The sequence below is a fragment of the Manacus vitellinus genome, unplaced genomic scaffold (genome assembly GCF_001715985.3).
Source record: "Manacus vitellinus isolate BGI_N305 unplaced genomic scaffold, ASM171598v3 scaffold_2_pilon, whole genome shotgun sequence".
NCBI classification, from domain to species: Eukaryota; Metazoa; Chordata; class Aves; order Passeriformes; family Pipridae; genus Manacus; species Manacus vitellinus.
In genome coordinates, this window is record NW_021940208.1 from 32478878 (window position 1) to 32494784 (window position 15907).

Here is a 15907-nt window from a genome sequence, read left to right on the forward strand (position 1 = left end):
ACAGCAGTGTCACTGGGTACCTTGCCATGGTTCCATAAGCATACTCCCACACATAAATACGAGCAAGCACACATAAATACGAGCAAACACTACAAAACTGTTCTTACTATTTGACCTGAGTTTTAGCAAGAGAGATTTGTTCAGATACCAGACACTGCCTGCCAGGCAGGCCAAGGAAGCTCTGCAACAGGCTCCCTTGGGAGCCCGCATGGACTGCATCACTGGCCGTCACCAAAAACCACTCTGGCAGTGCAAGTAGGGCGACCTTCGGGCATTTATAATTTCGACGTTTGGGTAAAAGCCAGCTCCCGTTTCCAGTCACAAGCGAGACGCGGCCACTCAGGACAGATGAGCCTCTCACCCCGGCAGGGGTGCGCTGCCCGCTAGGCTCAGCCCCGCACCCACAGGCGACACCCCCGCCCCCCGCTGCCCGGGAGGGCAGCTTCGTGGCAGCAGGACTTTACACCGACTCACGGGTGCGTGTCTACAGCCCTGCTCGGGGGGCAGAGACAGCGCGGGTGCCGCGGGAGAGGATGCCGCCAGCATTCCCGCGGACACCGCTCTTGCACCGCCCTTTCCCGCCCCGGCTGTCCTGCCGTCCCATGGCGACGGGACGCGCCGGCAGACAGCCCTTGCCGGTGCCTCCCTCCCCTGCAGACCTGCTCGGCCCGGCCAGCCGAGGCCCGGCCGGCCGGCCCCAGCCTCGCAGCCGCCGTGGGCGCCGCGGGGGTCGCTACCTCAATCCGCTCAGCCGCCGCCAGAATTCACCAAAATTCGCCGCCCGGCCGGGAGGGGAGGAGGGGAGGAGGAGCGGCCCGCCTCCGCGCCCCCGCCGGAGGTGTGGCTTTTGCAGCGTCCTTCGGGAGCAACCGGAGTCATTATTTCCCCTACGCAAACCACTCTCTCCGCCTACGACAAGAGACTTTTGATTTGGGTGGTCAGTAACAGGAGTGGCCTGAAAGCAAATCTCGACTGCCTCAAGTTGTTGAATCCTTGGTGGAAACTCAAGTTCCAGCCTACGAGCAAGAGAGGAGGTGCAATAGGAACTGGCTCCGTACCAAATCTACCGATGTCCTAAAGCTTTCTTTGGGTATTATTCTCCGATATTATTTATTATGTGGACATTGTCTGGGACGGCCCCAGGAGAACTCTGCTGAGAGTGTTTGTGCTCTTCTCTGCCACACTTGCCTTGTAAAGTGTTTAGTACCCAGTAGCCAGCACAGAGCCCAAACACAACATTGCCCATAGCACTCTCTGAAGTATAAGTTGGAAAATTTGTCCTTATTTATGAACAAATTTGCTTCCTTTCACACATGCAATGGCATATAAAAAACCCTTTTCATTGAATTAAGGCAAAAGTTCAGTCTCAAGAGTTCTCAGGGGACTAATTGCATGAACTAAAGCCTCAAATGTTTAGCATAGCTGTTTCCCATAACAGGCCCTTCAGATAACATCACTTTTACTATGTGTGTATTGGGTTTATACGTCAGCAGAGAGGAGCTACAGGAGTGCCTTCAGCAAGAAGCTTCCCCCGTGTCTGACAGAGCAAATTCCAGCTGGCTTGAACACAGACCCATCGATGTCCCTGTCAGCATTCTTCTCTCTCCCCTCCTTTAATCTGTTGATGCAGAGGCACTACTACCATAGCTGCTGGGCTCAGCGTTGACTACTGAAGTGAAACTGAGTCTGGGAAGAAGGGAGGGGTGGGAGGAAGGTGTTCTAAGATTTGGGTTTATTTCTCATTACTCTGCTCTGCTCTGACTGGTAATAAACTGATTTCCTCAAGTCACGTTTGTTCTGGCCATGACGTTAATCGGTGAGTGATCTCTCCCTGTCCTTATCTCCTCTCTCCCCGTCCTTATCTCCACCCATGAGCCTTTAATTAAATTTTCTCTTCCCTGTCCAGCTGAGGAGGAGAGTAACAGAGCAGCCTTGGTGGGCACCTGGTATCCAGCCGGGGTCAACTCAACACGAAGCTGTTAATTCAGTATGTAGTCAGGAAGAATAACTTTACACCTTCTCACAGTGTTACACCTTCTCTTTGAAATATGACAAGAGGATGATTTGAACAATGCTATTGTTTGACTGATCAATTCTGCAAAGCTATTACCAACTCCAAATACCTTTAATATCTGGACTTGTTTAGTTATTTGCAAGTGTTCTATCTGAAAAGGTTTGTTGGGCATTTTGCATGCTCAGTTTTGCGATACAGAAAACATGCCCACTCGGAATTTGACTTAAATTATTTTAATAACCAATTATTAACAACTATTTTGATTATAAAGACCAGCACACCCAACTTCACTTATCATAGGTAAATTCAAGTTTTCAGTCACTGTGTTTCAATGCCATTTTCAGTTCCGACATCCAGTCTGGGTCGTCTTCCTCGAAGTCCCTAAAAATAGATTTCAAAATGTTGTTTTGCAAAGCAAAATACAACTTTATAAATCTTTGCCTTTTTTTCCCCCATGAAAAAATTACCCAATAACTAGGATAAATTATGTTAAAAATATCAGTGCAAGAGACATATTTCCTGCACCGTTGTGATTAAGGAACCAAAAGATGTTCTCTTTGGAATTTACTAAAGTAATTTTTATCAAAACCAAAACCAAATTCATATAGAGACTGAAAATGTGTTGATATTGACAGCCTGCAACTGAACTACAGCAATACATGCCTAAGTAGTTCATCTCTAAGTGCCACAAAAATAAACAATGACATAAATTGAAACTCTGAGAATCCAAGAACTACCCCCAAAACATACACACATCTGTAAAACACAGTATTTTTGTTCAAATGTGTTGATTTTTCACTCCGCTCTTTCAAAAACACAAAGTGGGTCACTAACATAATCAGAACACAGAATTTAAAAGGTCTCTATAAATATGTCTCTATAAGTAGGTTCCAAAGAGATTTTATTGCATGACACATGAAAATTTAGGAAGAATAATATACAAATGCAGCAAACATATCACTAGGCAAGTGGTTTTGCCACTGGTTATCAGATTTCAAGGTCAGAGTACAAAGATTTTCATACAAGAAGGTTTTGCACTTTACTGTGGATCTAACTTCAGCTCAGGCTTTCATTTTTTTCAAAGTCACCAGCAAATTATTAGCGTATCTGCTAATAACAAGCATCCTGTTTAATCTTCAGACCATCACTAACTATAAATATAGCAAATAAAACCTGTAAGATAGCAAATGCTACTAAATTTCATTATGTAGGAGAGAGGTGGATTTTAATGCTGAGAATAAAACTTTTTTTTTCAGGAGAACATTGTTTAGGGAAAATCACTTTGAGGAACCAAAGAAAACAAAAATACAAGGGCATCATTTGGACATACGTGTCATCTTCATCAGATCTAGGCTCAAGTCTCTCAGAATCTATGACAACATCTTCATGTTCACCATCTACTTCATCAGATGCTTCAGTTTCATCAGAAAGTGGACCTCTTAATATATTTTCAGAAGCTTTGAAAATATAAAAATTAAAATGTCACCAAAATATTTTAATTTTAAAAATAAACCTATTAAAAATATTAATACTATGTAGTCTTTCTAATTTGTCCCCACTTTGTAGTAGATTCCAGGTCAAGTTGTTCCCTATTTTAAATGCAGAACAAGTATCTGTGGCTGTGCACATCTATAGGCTGCATCTGTCTTTAGCTGTACCATTTTACCATCCTGCCCTCAAAACAGGGCATTGCTGACTTAGTGGAAGTGGATTTACCTGATAGGGCTGCAGTGTGTTTATTGCACCCCCCTAACACATACACCAGGCCACTCAGCAGGATGGAGGACACTTGGCTCTACAGCATCTGCATTTTGGTCACAACTTCATTCAGCTGTTGAGCTGCAAGTGAAAGTCCATCATAAAGAGCTGTAATGGAGATGTACAATCACTCGTGAATTCTAATCCTGGCTTTTTGTAATTTCACGTCTCGTTTCATAAACTTAAAAAAAGCCACCCAACCTGTTGTGATATGAATTCAAGTGCACAATGTCTATATATGGGGGCTATGTATGAAAAAAAATAGAAAGGGAAAAGTCTTTATTAATAAACCTGTTTGTATAAATGTTTGCCCACAAACTGGGGATTTACCTGGCTTATAAATTGTGTATGTTTTAAATGCTAGGCTGACATCTGCATTAGTGAGAATGTTCATCAGGGTCTGAGGAGTTTCCTTGTTCCACTGCTTACGTGGCTTTTTTTCACAGTAGTTTATAACACCACCACCTGGGTAGAAAGTATTCATAAATACTACTTAGATAAAATGGCATTAGCAGTGTGGATTACATTGAAGATCACATTCAAGAGAGAAACAAAGGAAGAAGAGAGTCTAGGTATTTCCATCTGTAGCACCACTGACCTCTCAAAAAACTAAGGTTGACACTGTCAGCATTAAAAGGACAGCAAGTTACAGAATGGTCACAGTGGAACTTTTTGCTGACAGGAAGCTAGCAAAAACAGGCCGAGGGATGTGAGGAGTCAGAGTCTCTGCAAGCTTATGTGGTGGCTCTATGAATCCCACAAAATGGAGCCTGAGGCCATTTTTGTGCCTTTTAATAGCAGAACACCTAAATACATGCATTCTTCTGTCCTTTTCCCTTGTGCATATAATTATCATGCAACATTCCTACCACAGCTGGGGAATTTTCTGACTACTTATATTTTGACTATTTATTTCCACAGCACTTATTCACAGTTCCTTACAATACATATCTATAATCACATTAAATAATTATAACAGTGGCATAAGTGAGGGGCATTTTAAAATTGAAACATTTTTTAGAAGAAATCTCATGTTAAGTGTTTTAATTAAAAGCTGTAGATGTGGAAGAAAAATCTATGCCTCACATGTGAGGTCATAATTGATAGTTATTGTCATTGACCTTTTCTGGATGTTAATGACAACAGAAGTAGAGGTACAGATGTTTTATGCTCCCAATAGTATCCCATAGTTGAAAGATGGGCAGTTTCATTCTGCATCAAATGAATTCCTCATTGTTACCTCCACGAACATCATATTAAGAGGAGAATTGTAGGGTAATTTCTTAGTCATGATTACAATTTTAGGGTTGCTAGCATTATCTGTGGTTTTCATCACTCTTTGCAATTCTCCTGTCACACAAAACCACAAAGAAATTCTCTTCAGCACAGCGGACTTTTTAGTTGTTAATGAAATATTTTAAAATTAATTTTACATCATTTTAAACATGTCCTGTAAAATTTTGGCCTTTAAAATCTATAAAGAATCACTGATATTACTTGAACTAAAACCACATTTAATCAAATCTTACTTTCAGTCTCTTCAGGTGTAAAACTGGAAGAAAGCAAGGATGCATTTTCCAGGACATCCAGTACAGTATTGGATATCCTTTTTTCCCATTGCCTCCTGTGGACATGTGACAAATCAATATCTCCTGCAAGGAAAGCAGACGTTTCTATTGTAATTGTAACAAAAAAAGGACGATAACAAGCATCTAACTTGATTCTCTGTCCAGATTGCCCTGTCCAGGCCAAGCAGTACTAAGAGTACAGCACTTAACTAGCAGTGATGTTTGATTCTATGGGTACAAATCCGACTTGGTAAGAGCTCCCCATGCATTTACTCTATTACAAATGTTTTCAAACAAATTTTTTAATAATTTGGCCAAGATAATTTTAAAAATATTTTTTTTAACATCTCTGAGGAGCAGTATCAATCAATGCAACTGCAGAAGTAACTGGTGGTGGAAAGGTTTTCTACAGCTTCAGGCTTGTTTGTGCTACCTGTTTAAATGGTTGGATCATTGACATGTAGGTATCACTACACAGAAGGAAGTGCATCAGCCTTAAAACTGTAAAACTTACCCTCTTGCTCAGATTTCCTTTGTTCCTTTGTGCCTTCACTCAAACTCTCAGTAATATTTTTCCTTTCTAAGGGGCTACGATTGCTACTTTCATCTTCTCTTTGCTTTAAAAAAATAAAGACTGCATTAATCATTATCCTTGTTGCCGAGAAAAAACAAGCAGTAATATTAACATAACAGTTTTGCTATAAAATTGCTGGCCTAAAGATCTGAAGACCTGAAAACTAAACCACTGACGATGAAGCCAGTTGCAATTGCACAGTACCTATTACTGCACAGCATTTCACACTGCATGCCTTTTTTTGACAGACCATCTCAGTTTATGAAGCTAAGCACACATGTAGTTACTTGATGCAATTTGTGTTTTGTTTTGTTTTGTTTTTTTTACATTTAAGAACAGAAGCAATATAAGGATAAATTATTTATATTCCCAGGGAAAACAAGATGCACCCAAATATTAAACTTCTCAGATTGACAGGCCTATGAAAAGGAAAAAAAATAAGCCCCATGGCAACACATTTTTAAAAATATACCAAGTACAGCTGAGTCAGGCTCTGCTGTAATGTGCCCATAGGCGATATCTTGGCTACCTGTAACTTAATTCTCCTCACCTCAAATCTCACATGGGCCCTAAAACCTGGTGAGAATTATGTTCAGACTAGACCGTTTCCACAGCAGCCTGTTCTCAGTGTTCCCCTGAAGCAATGAAAATGCATAAATTTTTGCAGAATCCAAAAAACTTAGAAAAACAAGAGCAGATTTTTTTGTTTGGGTTTTTGTTTTGACAGGGTTATAAGGAAATGCACATTGGAACTAAACTAAATATGGGAAAAATCAAAAAGTTAGAGTGGTGAAAAATGCACAGGAAAACTGCAATTTGAACACAGAGGACAGCTGATCCAGTAGGCTGATCCATGGTTTAGTATACTAATAATTTTCCATAAGAACTTTTCTATCATATAGAACACTCTAAATTACTAAAATACAAATATTATATTTGTATTTGGATACTTACCCTATTTTCTTTCCTATTATTTGAGCTTCCACCAGCCATGACACTGCCTGATACATTAAGTAAGAGATTGAAGAATTAACACCTTTAGCAAACATTTGTAGTAAAGTGGCATTCCAGAGGTATGACAGCAATGCCACTGAACCAAGCAATGAAAATTATGTGATAGCTTCCTCACACTTCTGTCAACAGAACTCATTCTCAACAGGGAGTCCCTCTACTATTCAGTTCTAAACATGTACAAATTTTGGTGTAGCTTAATTTATGCAGAAGAAAAAAATCCAACATTCTCTCTAAAAACTAAATAGTGAACGTAACTTGCTTCACCATATTTCAGGAAAGAAAGAACTCATTTAAAATACATGCAACAGTTAAAAGTTTTGCTTATTTTAAAACTGAATTATTTCTAGCACAAGTCTTATGCCTAACAATGTATATATTGCAGCTTTGCACTCTACTTACGTTGGAATATAATTTACACCCTTCAAACATTTTCTATATAGCTTCAATAACATTAGATATTGAAATAATTAAAAGTAGATTTGAACATATAGTACTAATGTTTTATAGCTATTTTTAAGATCTTACATTTCCTAGTCATTTTGTCATTCCCTACATCAACAAAAATGTTGTTCACTTACCCTTTCGTCTTGCTGCACTGCCTTCATGTTTCTTGGTTTCCTTTACTACCTGCTCAAACTCTTTTATCATCTGGAATGTGTATAAAAAGATGGAGGTACTGTACCATTTTTAACTTCCTCAATTTTTATGTTACATTATTTTTACAAATAGTCACTATACAAAACAGCTGCAATACCTAATTTCAGCTGCATCAGGTCAATATTCAAGTTTAATTTTCAAAACAAATCCTTTTAAAAACTCAGCTCTCTGAGAAGTCTGCAACTGTATTTATGGCTTTTAGAGTAGGACCTACACAACACATTTTATAGTTATACACTAACAAACTACAAAAGAAAATGATTTAGTACTTAAAATGTAGATACCATTGCTTAAGTACAGAGACAAAGAATATACTATACCTCAGAAGGCAAACAATTTTTTATAAGTTTGGTTAAGCAACCTCTTGAAAGAATAGTACTGGCTGATGGACGATCCTGAGGATTTCTCTTAAACATCTGTTTTATTAAGTAATGAAGTTCATAGGAGTAGTGAGATGGTAGTGGATTGTAGGACCCTTTGCATATCTTAAGGATGAGATGTTTCCAGCTATTGGCTTGAAACTGCATTAAAAATAAATGAACATGAGAGCAGAGAGTTTAAGCATAAGGTAAAAAAATGCTGACATGATTTAAGAGGAGCTTTAATATTTTCTATATAAAAATGCATAGTATATATTTTTGTAGGCTCCCTTACTACCACCTGATTTGGCTTCCAGTTTGACAGTTTTAGAGGTGTGAAAAAACAACACTAAGAACTTTCCTCTAAATTTTGTAGGGCCGTTGCATGGGCATTTAATGATGTCAATAATGACAGAAATTTACTGAGAATGAAAACATCACAGTGACTAAAACCAGATCATAATGAACGCTGCAAACAATAATCTTTACAACTGGAAAGCAGATGGGAGAGTTACTCCTATAAATTTAGGATTAATCAAATTCATCATCAGATTTAAACTGCAAGAGTGAAACGGCAAGCTAGGAAATACACAGACTTTGATTTTAAAAAAAATTACTAAAAGTAGCCTATAAAGGCACAAATACCCTCTTGCAAATCTAAATGTTTGAGAACTTCTACCTCCACGCAGGAAGTTTTCTTTGGGTACACTCTGCTGGCTTGGCTGCAGAGTACCAAACATCCACAGTGTGTGGCATCACCTCTGATAGACGATGCAAGAACATGTGTGACCATCACACAAAACCAGACACATAACATTTCAATGCTGCTAAAAAGGGAAGAATACTCCATTCCTTTGAACCCCAGCTCTGAGCTCTGCCTGAATAGCTGTGACACTGCCAAAGCCTTGCCACAGACTTACTTAGGCTAACACACACCCATGCACAGACTCCTTTATCGCTCAGTCAATACACTCTTGCACAGCAGTTGCAGTTGTGGAGAATCTTTTGCTGATATGCAGGATTTGAACAATGCTCTCAGACATATGGTATCATTCTGGGGGCTGTTCTGTGCAGGTCCAGGAGCTGGACTTTGATAAACCTTGTGGGTCCCTTCCAAACAGAATATTCTGTGGTTCTGTGATTTCAAGGTATAGTATTACCTCAACAAAAGGAAACTGCTGCTTATAAAAAACTACGACAAAATGACCTTCAATTAGGATCTCATTTTCTTGCCAAACAAAAATATCCTGATGAGGGCTCTTCTGTTACCCGTGTGTCTGTATATAGAAGCCAGAGGAAGTTAACACATAAGAAACACAGCATCAAGACTGTAAAAGACAGTGTCCCAGGAACGACAGAAAGACAGAACCATACATCAAGAATCCCATGGTCCAAGAGGAGGACAGTGCTTTGACAGTGACTTCTTTGATTCGAAGAATAAGCAAAGGTATATCACTGATGTGAGATACAAAACTGCTTATTGCTTTCTACCTTTCACTGTACTTGCACACAATATATTCTCATTAGTAAAGATTTTGAGTGTCATTGCCTATATCTCCTGTGATCATCTTGATCCTGTAAAATGCAATGCTCACTGCAATATCCCTGCAGATATCTGGAACCTGCCTGGCAACTGCTGGACTCCTTAATAAGTCCCAGATCACTGATATTGAGGAAAGTTAACCAAGAAAAAAAAAATTGTTTTTTAACAATTTTGAAAATTGAGTCTTCTACAGAAGGGTCCAGTAGGTCCCGAGAACTGCTGAAAAACAGAAGGCACATAGTGGAAGAGGTCTGGGAAGGGTGGAGCAATACTTCCCTCTTTTGGAAGAGGCAGCAAACACATCAGTCAAATCTACAGTACAGCTAACTGCTAATTAAGTTTTAAGGAATTCCAAAACTTTTCTGATAGCAATGAAGCTGTACTTACCGGATGTTTTAGAGTGCACAGCTCGTATAGAATACACCCCAGAGACCATATATCACTGTAGATATAGACAAGGATGAAAAGTTTTGAGTCAAAAATTACAATTTAATATCCTGCTTCGAAAAAGTGAGATTCAATCTGTGTACATAACTTAATTGAATAAACTAAAAATAAATGTAAGTAACTATAAAAGACAACACAATTATGCATTTAACCTCTCCAGTGGAAATGTTTTTGCTTATTTTATCCTACCCTGATGCAAAAAAAGATGACTGTCATACAGTTGTAGTTGCCTTTTTATTCCTAGGATGTCTCTTAAACAATTTGCTGCAACAACAGTTATCCTTCCATCCTTGAAAGTCTTTGTATTCCATAGCCCCTAACATCAGATGGCAGCCACACAATCCTTATTCTGAGAGCTGGAATTCTGGCCCTGCCAATAAGAACTCTCCTACTGAGAAAAAACCCATCATTTTCCATCAAAAGTGAGTACTGCCACCTGCACAAGAAGCGACTGATATCTTTCTTCCAAGAGGAGCAGAAAACCCCTGAACTTCTAGAAGGTTTCTTCCCTCCTATGGAAAATCAATTGCACAACTAGGGTCACAGAACAGATCTAGGGGAGGGAACATAACATGGCTTAGTATTTGGGAGTCTGGGAAGAAGCTGTAAAAACGGTACTATCAAGATGCTCTCAGAAGTTCTTGCATCAGGACCAGAAAAACTAGGCCCCATAAATCTAAGTAATCCATTTTGTGCCATTATCCCTACATTATGACCAGCGTGAAGAGCTTAAAAAATATGATGAGTCAAAAAAAAAAACCACAAGACCAGCAAAAGATGTAAACACATACCTATGTATGTGCACAGATAGGTAGGTATTTGTGTGTATGTTTGTGTGCATATATTTACTCTCCCAAACAAACAGATGTCTGCACAACAGTTTTCAAACTTCTAAGACTAAAGATATTGTGCTCTCAGTTACATAACTAAAGAGGAATTTCTGCACTTTCATCTTAAAAAACCTGTAATTACCTCTTTCTAAAAACACTTCAGCTCAGTATCTTCTCTAAACCAAATACAGATAAGCCACAAAGCCAGATTGAGACAGCAATAAAAAACCCTACATCAGTCAGGCATTATTTGTGACCACTGAAAACACAGGTACCTTTTGTTGTTGTATGGCATGTTTTCCCATATTTCTGGAGGTACGTAATAAGGAGTTCCCACATATGTGTAAGCGTATGACATCGGGCTATTGAAACAACAAAGAAGAAACACCAGGTGGAAAGCCATGATTTAAGAACTCTGTACTATTTGTCAATGGTAAAATAAAACTTGACACCACTGAGATCAGTGGAGATGTCCACATACTGTGCAAGAAGGCGTGCAGATCCAAAATCTCCCAATTTCACTTTCCCGTTTTGAGTGAGGAAGATGTTCTGCATTTCAAGAGCATAGATTAATGTACTGAAATATTCTTCTAGGAATCATTTCTGCAGTTTGTATATGCAGAAAACATGGTGGCAATCACTTCTAGTATTTTATCTTTATATTTCCTTTTACTTGTTTCTCCTAATACTTCTACCAAAAAAAAAAAAAAAGCTAAGAACTATGTCATGTTCTTTGATTCCATGACATAGAACTATGTCCAGGGAAATGGAAAGCTTATATGGGCCTAACCCCAGCATCATTAGCAGAGGAAGAATCACAGCTTAGAATTGCCTTAATCTCTATGCTGTACTCAAACCAATAAGGTCACACTTTCTTCTGAATTTCCCTCTTTCTGATAGCTAACAGTAACAAAGAAAAAAATGTGAGGCAAGACATTAAAAAACTGCATAATCTATACACTTTTTTTATACTTCTGTTACTGTTTTAAACTATATGCAGTCTGTCACAAGCAATTAGTGCTATCAGCAGTTTGGATACGAAGGATATATCTATACTTAGATGATGGTTACGCCTGCAATATTACATCATCCCATGCACTCAACAGTTTCATTTACATGATATTCTTAGGCCTAAATAAAAAACACAGAACTTAGCTGTCACAGGAAATTATGAAAGAGGGAGTTTAACTTTTACATGCAGAAGAGGTCTTTAATGGCAACAAAACTTGCTCTGTTCACCTTGGATTTTATATCCCTGTGCAGCACACGTTTATCATGAATGTGCTTCACCGCCAGGCACATCTGCACAAACCAGTGAAGGATCTGAAAAAGAGTAACTAGTACTTATAACAGCTCAATGCTGTATGTAGTGAATACTAATAGATAAAAAAAATTAGGAAAAGAAAAGCATGTTCCGAATATCTGGGAGTTAAAAGTACCTCTAACATAATGGCCTCACATCAGCATGAAAGACTGAGTTCAGGATAAATTATATTTTAATATGGTAGAAGAAATGTTTATTAACTGTGTCTAGAAAGCGGTAATAATACATAACAATGATGAAGGTAGGGAGTTGCTACATGGCATTTTATCTCACGGTCATTTTATAAGCAAGTTAACTACAGTTTCATAGTAAGTTAGCAAATAAAAAACCCCACCCACCAAACAACAAAACAAAAACAAAACCCATGGGGAAATAACACACAGTTTCTAAAAGAAAATGTGTTCCTTTTAAAGTACAAAAGAAAACTCCTAAAGATGCAAACATGCATAGAAAATCTAAATATTCAGTTAGTTGAGATTTCTGGTCCTTTCGTTTTAACTGACGTGATGCTTCTAACTGTGGCAAGAAGCAGCTTTCATTCACTATAATGTCCCTTTGAACTTTCTTCTAAGTAATTTTATAGCCCCTCTGATAAAAGGAGTTAATGCCTGCTGAATACTTTAAACATTTAATTGCTACATGGTCTCTTGGCTAGCTTAATTTATCTTTGCCAGAGTGCTTTGTTTACTTTTCATTTGCAGTACATCTTACTGTGCCTTAAATTCTGTCTGAAGTTTCTGTAAAATTCTTATTTAATTGCATACAAACCTGACTGTTTTTCTCACTATCTGCACAATTCCCAGATACAGGCAGGAATTCCTTTTTTAATCCTTTCAGTTCAATTCTTGCCTTGTTCTGCTGGAAATTATAAAAGAAATAACTTTCCTATTCTATCTATAAGTGCCTTTGTTTTATTTAAGGTACCTCATGGTGTTTCCATATCTATAATTTGGTTTATGCAGCATGTTTCAGTTTACATGAAACAGGATTTCTGGCTCCCTGGTTCAAAACAATGTCTTTTCTTACCATATCTTCAGGGAACAAATTTCCTCTTCGGTGTTTAATCTTTTGCATTAGATCTCCATCGTCACAATATTCCATCACTATATACAGATGTCCATCAGCTAAATTTTAGGTAATTTAAGAACAGTTAGTAGTTTCATTAGCAGAATAAGTACTTTTTTTATTGTAAGTAGCACTTTTTACTATAAAGCTCTGACTACATGCTATGTGTTATATGTTACAATAAATATGTATTTTGTTTATAACATGTATTGTAAACAAAAAGAAGTAATCTTGATCCCTGAGGAGCATGCAACTAGAAACAAATGAAGGAATTTAAATTTTTATATTTACCTTCAAATGATTCTTTATAGGCAACGATATTCGGATGTTTCATTTTAGCCAAAAGAACTGCTTCCTTCCTAGAGTTCTCTACACCAGACGAAGACTGAAAATATAAGTACACCTGTATAAATGTCACACTAATAAATTTTCACATAGACACACAATACACTTCACTTTCCAAAAGGAAAATATTTTTAAGAATTATTTTTCAGTTATTTTTAAATTTATATTTAGAACCCCCAAAGCCCCGTCTTTTTAATCTATGGTTTATTACTAGCTGAAGACATCTTTGAGCTTTTTAAGTGTTAGGATTTTAATATTTCTTTTTTTTTTGAGAGGATATTTTCCTACTTCAATTAACGACTTTCTATTTTAAAAGTGCAGAACTATGTAACAAAGCAGCACACAACAACTTTGGAACAGCTGACAGTCTGCATGAACTCAATATAAAGCCAAGAGCCCAAATATTAACTGAGCCTCAGGCTCCAGAAAGCTGGTGTCTCCCATTTAGTGATTTTTTTGCTTATCTAGATGCAGAGAAGATAATCCAAAATAAGTGATTACTAGCAATAATAATAATTTTCTCATTAGGCACTGCAGGTGAAATCTGCATTCCAGTGAAATCAAGGGCATCGGGGAACAGGGATTTCATTGAAAGTGTCTTCCTATGTGCTGCACTTCCCAAAATGTAACCATGCACTTTCTGAATCGGATCAGATTTTCCTACTTTACTCAGTAGGAGTAAAGTAGGACATAGTTATACAGTTATACAGTAACCATACCATGCAACTGTCTAATACACAAAATTTGCAGCAAAAGTGTTCAGCGTTTCAAAAACACATCCGCAATTATGATTTTTTTAAAATTTTACTTTTTTTAAGCAGTGGGTGAGGAGGCATATGTGTCACACTTACCATGGGAAGTCTTATTTCCTTCATCGCATACTTCTGGTCACTGATTCCATGATGAACTAGGAGAACTCTGCCAAAGGATCCCTCTCCTAGTACTTTCAACACTTTGTATTCTTCCATTTTTTATAGGCCCAGGCCCAACACTTCTCTTCAAAAAAATCCACAAAATAACAAGAATGACTGATAAACGTGGGTACCTACAACTTTCCAGCATTACCATAATACTTCTATGCACTGCTACATGATTTTACTGAAAATGAGGCCTCCAGAAAGTAAAACTCAAAGCTTGATACAGCATTATTGCTGCATTTTTTTAATTTCAAACGCTAAAGCTCTTTGAAAATGTAAATTGCAAACCTACAACACTGCATCTTCTTTTTGTTATCTGCGCTCCTGCAGGTGGTTTCATAACACTAAGGAAAACTCATAGGCACAATAACATAAGCTTCAAGCTTCCGGTGACAATTCTCACTATAAGCAGGATCAAACTGGTAAAAGTTACTACACATCGACTTCGACAACTGGAAGATCCAGAGTATTTTAGTTAGAAGGGACCTGCAATGGTCACCTAGTCCAACTGCCTTACCACTTCAGGGGGGACCAAAAGTTAAATCACATTAGTAAGGGGATGGTGCAAATGCCTTTTAAATACTGACAGGCTTGGGGCACTGACCACCTCTCTAAGAAGTCTGTTCCAGTGTTTGGCCACCCTCTCAGCAAAGAAATGTTCCCTAACATCCAGTGTAAAGCTCCCCCTGGTTCAGTTCTGAGTTGTTCCCAGTTGTCCTATCACTGCATTTAAGCTGTATCAGAGAATCGCTGAGGCTGGAAAAGACCTCTGAGATCACCAAGTCCAACCTTAAGACTGATGACCACCTTGTCAACCAGACCATGGCACTGAAATGCCACACGTAGTCATTTCTTGAGCACCTTCAGAAATGGTCTCCACCACCTCCCTGGGCAACTTGTTCAACATTAAACAACCCTTTCCATGAAGAAATTCCTCTTGCTGTCCAACCCAAACCTCCCCTGACACAGTTTGAGGCCATGTCCTCTCGCTCTGGAGAGGACATGGCTATGGAGTTTAATCCCACACCAGAGAGCTCCCACAACTGCTCAAACTCCCACGTTCCCATTTTCTGCTAAAAACGCTTCTCAAGCATTTCACACACAGCAGTGACCTATTCTCCTTTTTTCCCAATACGCTGGTGTTTTTAAGTTGGTTTGCCACGTTCCAAGCATCCCTTTATGTATACACTGTGCACACACTGTGACTGTGTTTTAAGGGGCTGATGAGCTGTTTTTGAAAAGCATCTCGGGGCTTGTTTCTACAGCTCCTCTAGCCTGAGGAGGAGCAGCCCCAGCCCGCCCCCAGCCCCTCAGGCCCGCCGGGTACTCACCTCGGCGGGCCGCAATCCCGCCGGGCGGAGGCCCGAGCACAGACCCTAGCACAAGCCCAGCGCTTGCTCCACAACCTCCCCGGGCCGGGATGGGGGCGGAGGATGGGAAGGAGAACGGAGCTGCCTGGGAGGGAACGCCCAGCCCGCGGCTCGGAGGCGGA

The 15907-nt window shown here is 39.0% G+C and overlaps 1 protein-coding gene across 3 annotated transcripts; it reads right to left on the bottom strand.

The window, feature by feature from the left end:
• Positions 1-2231: 2231 nt before the first annotated feature.
• On the bottom strand, positions 2232-15796 carry NEK3 (NIMA related kinase 3). 3 transcript variants are annotated; one of them, XM_018071522.2, is made up of 16 exons: positions 15747-15796; positions 14350-14494; positions 13445-13538; positions 13115-13212; positions 12004-12087; positions 11246-11313; positions 11040-11126; positions 9875-9929; positions 7906-8106; positions 7507-7576; positions 6869-6915; positions 5855-5957; positions 5302-5424; positions 4103-4237; positions 3345-3471; positions 2232-2395 (listed from the first exon to the last, which is right to left on the bottom strand). In XM_018071522.2, the coding sequence occupies exons 2-16, from the start codon at positions 14464-14466 to the stop codon at positions 2329-2331; spliced, it is 1476 nt and encodes a 491-aa protein (XP_017927011.2). In that variant the 5' UTR covers positions 14467-14494; positions 15747-15796; the 3' UTR covers positions 2232-2328. The 3 variants fall into 3 exon arrangements, 1 of the variants encoding a protein (XP_017927011.2); XR_001920518.2 differs by lacking the exon at positions 2232-2395 and adding an exon at positions 3731-3853 and having other exon boundaries at positions 3366-3471; XR_001920517.2 differs by lacking the exon at positions 2232-2395 and adding an exon at positions 3731-3880 and having other exon boundaries at positions 3366-3471.
• Between the last annotated feature and the right edge of the window lie 111 nt (positions 15797-15907).

Excerpts from the sequence above, each read along its gene's own strand:
- NEK3 (XM_018071522.2), bottom strand. The coding sequence starts at position 14,466 with ATGGAAGAATACAAAGTGTTGAAAGTACTAGGAGAGGGATCCTTTGGC. Across the intron at positions 12,088-13,114 it reads ATTTGTTCCCTGAAGATATG|ATCCTTCACTGGTTTGTGCA; the intron begins GTAAGAAAAGAC and ends ACTCTTTTTCAG. Across the intron at positions 4,238-5,301 it reads TACACCTGAAGAGACTGAAA|GTGGTGGTGTTATAAACTAC; the intron begins GTAAGATTTGAT and ends CTTTCTACCCAG.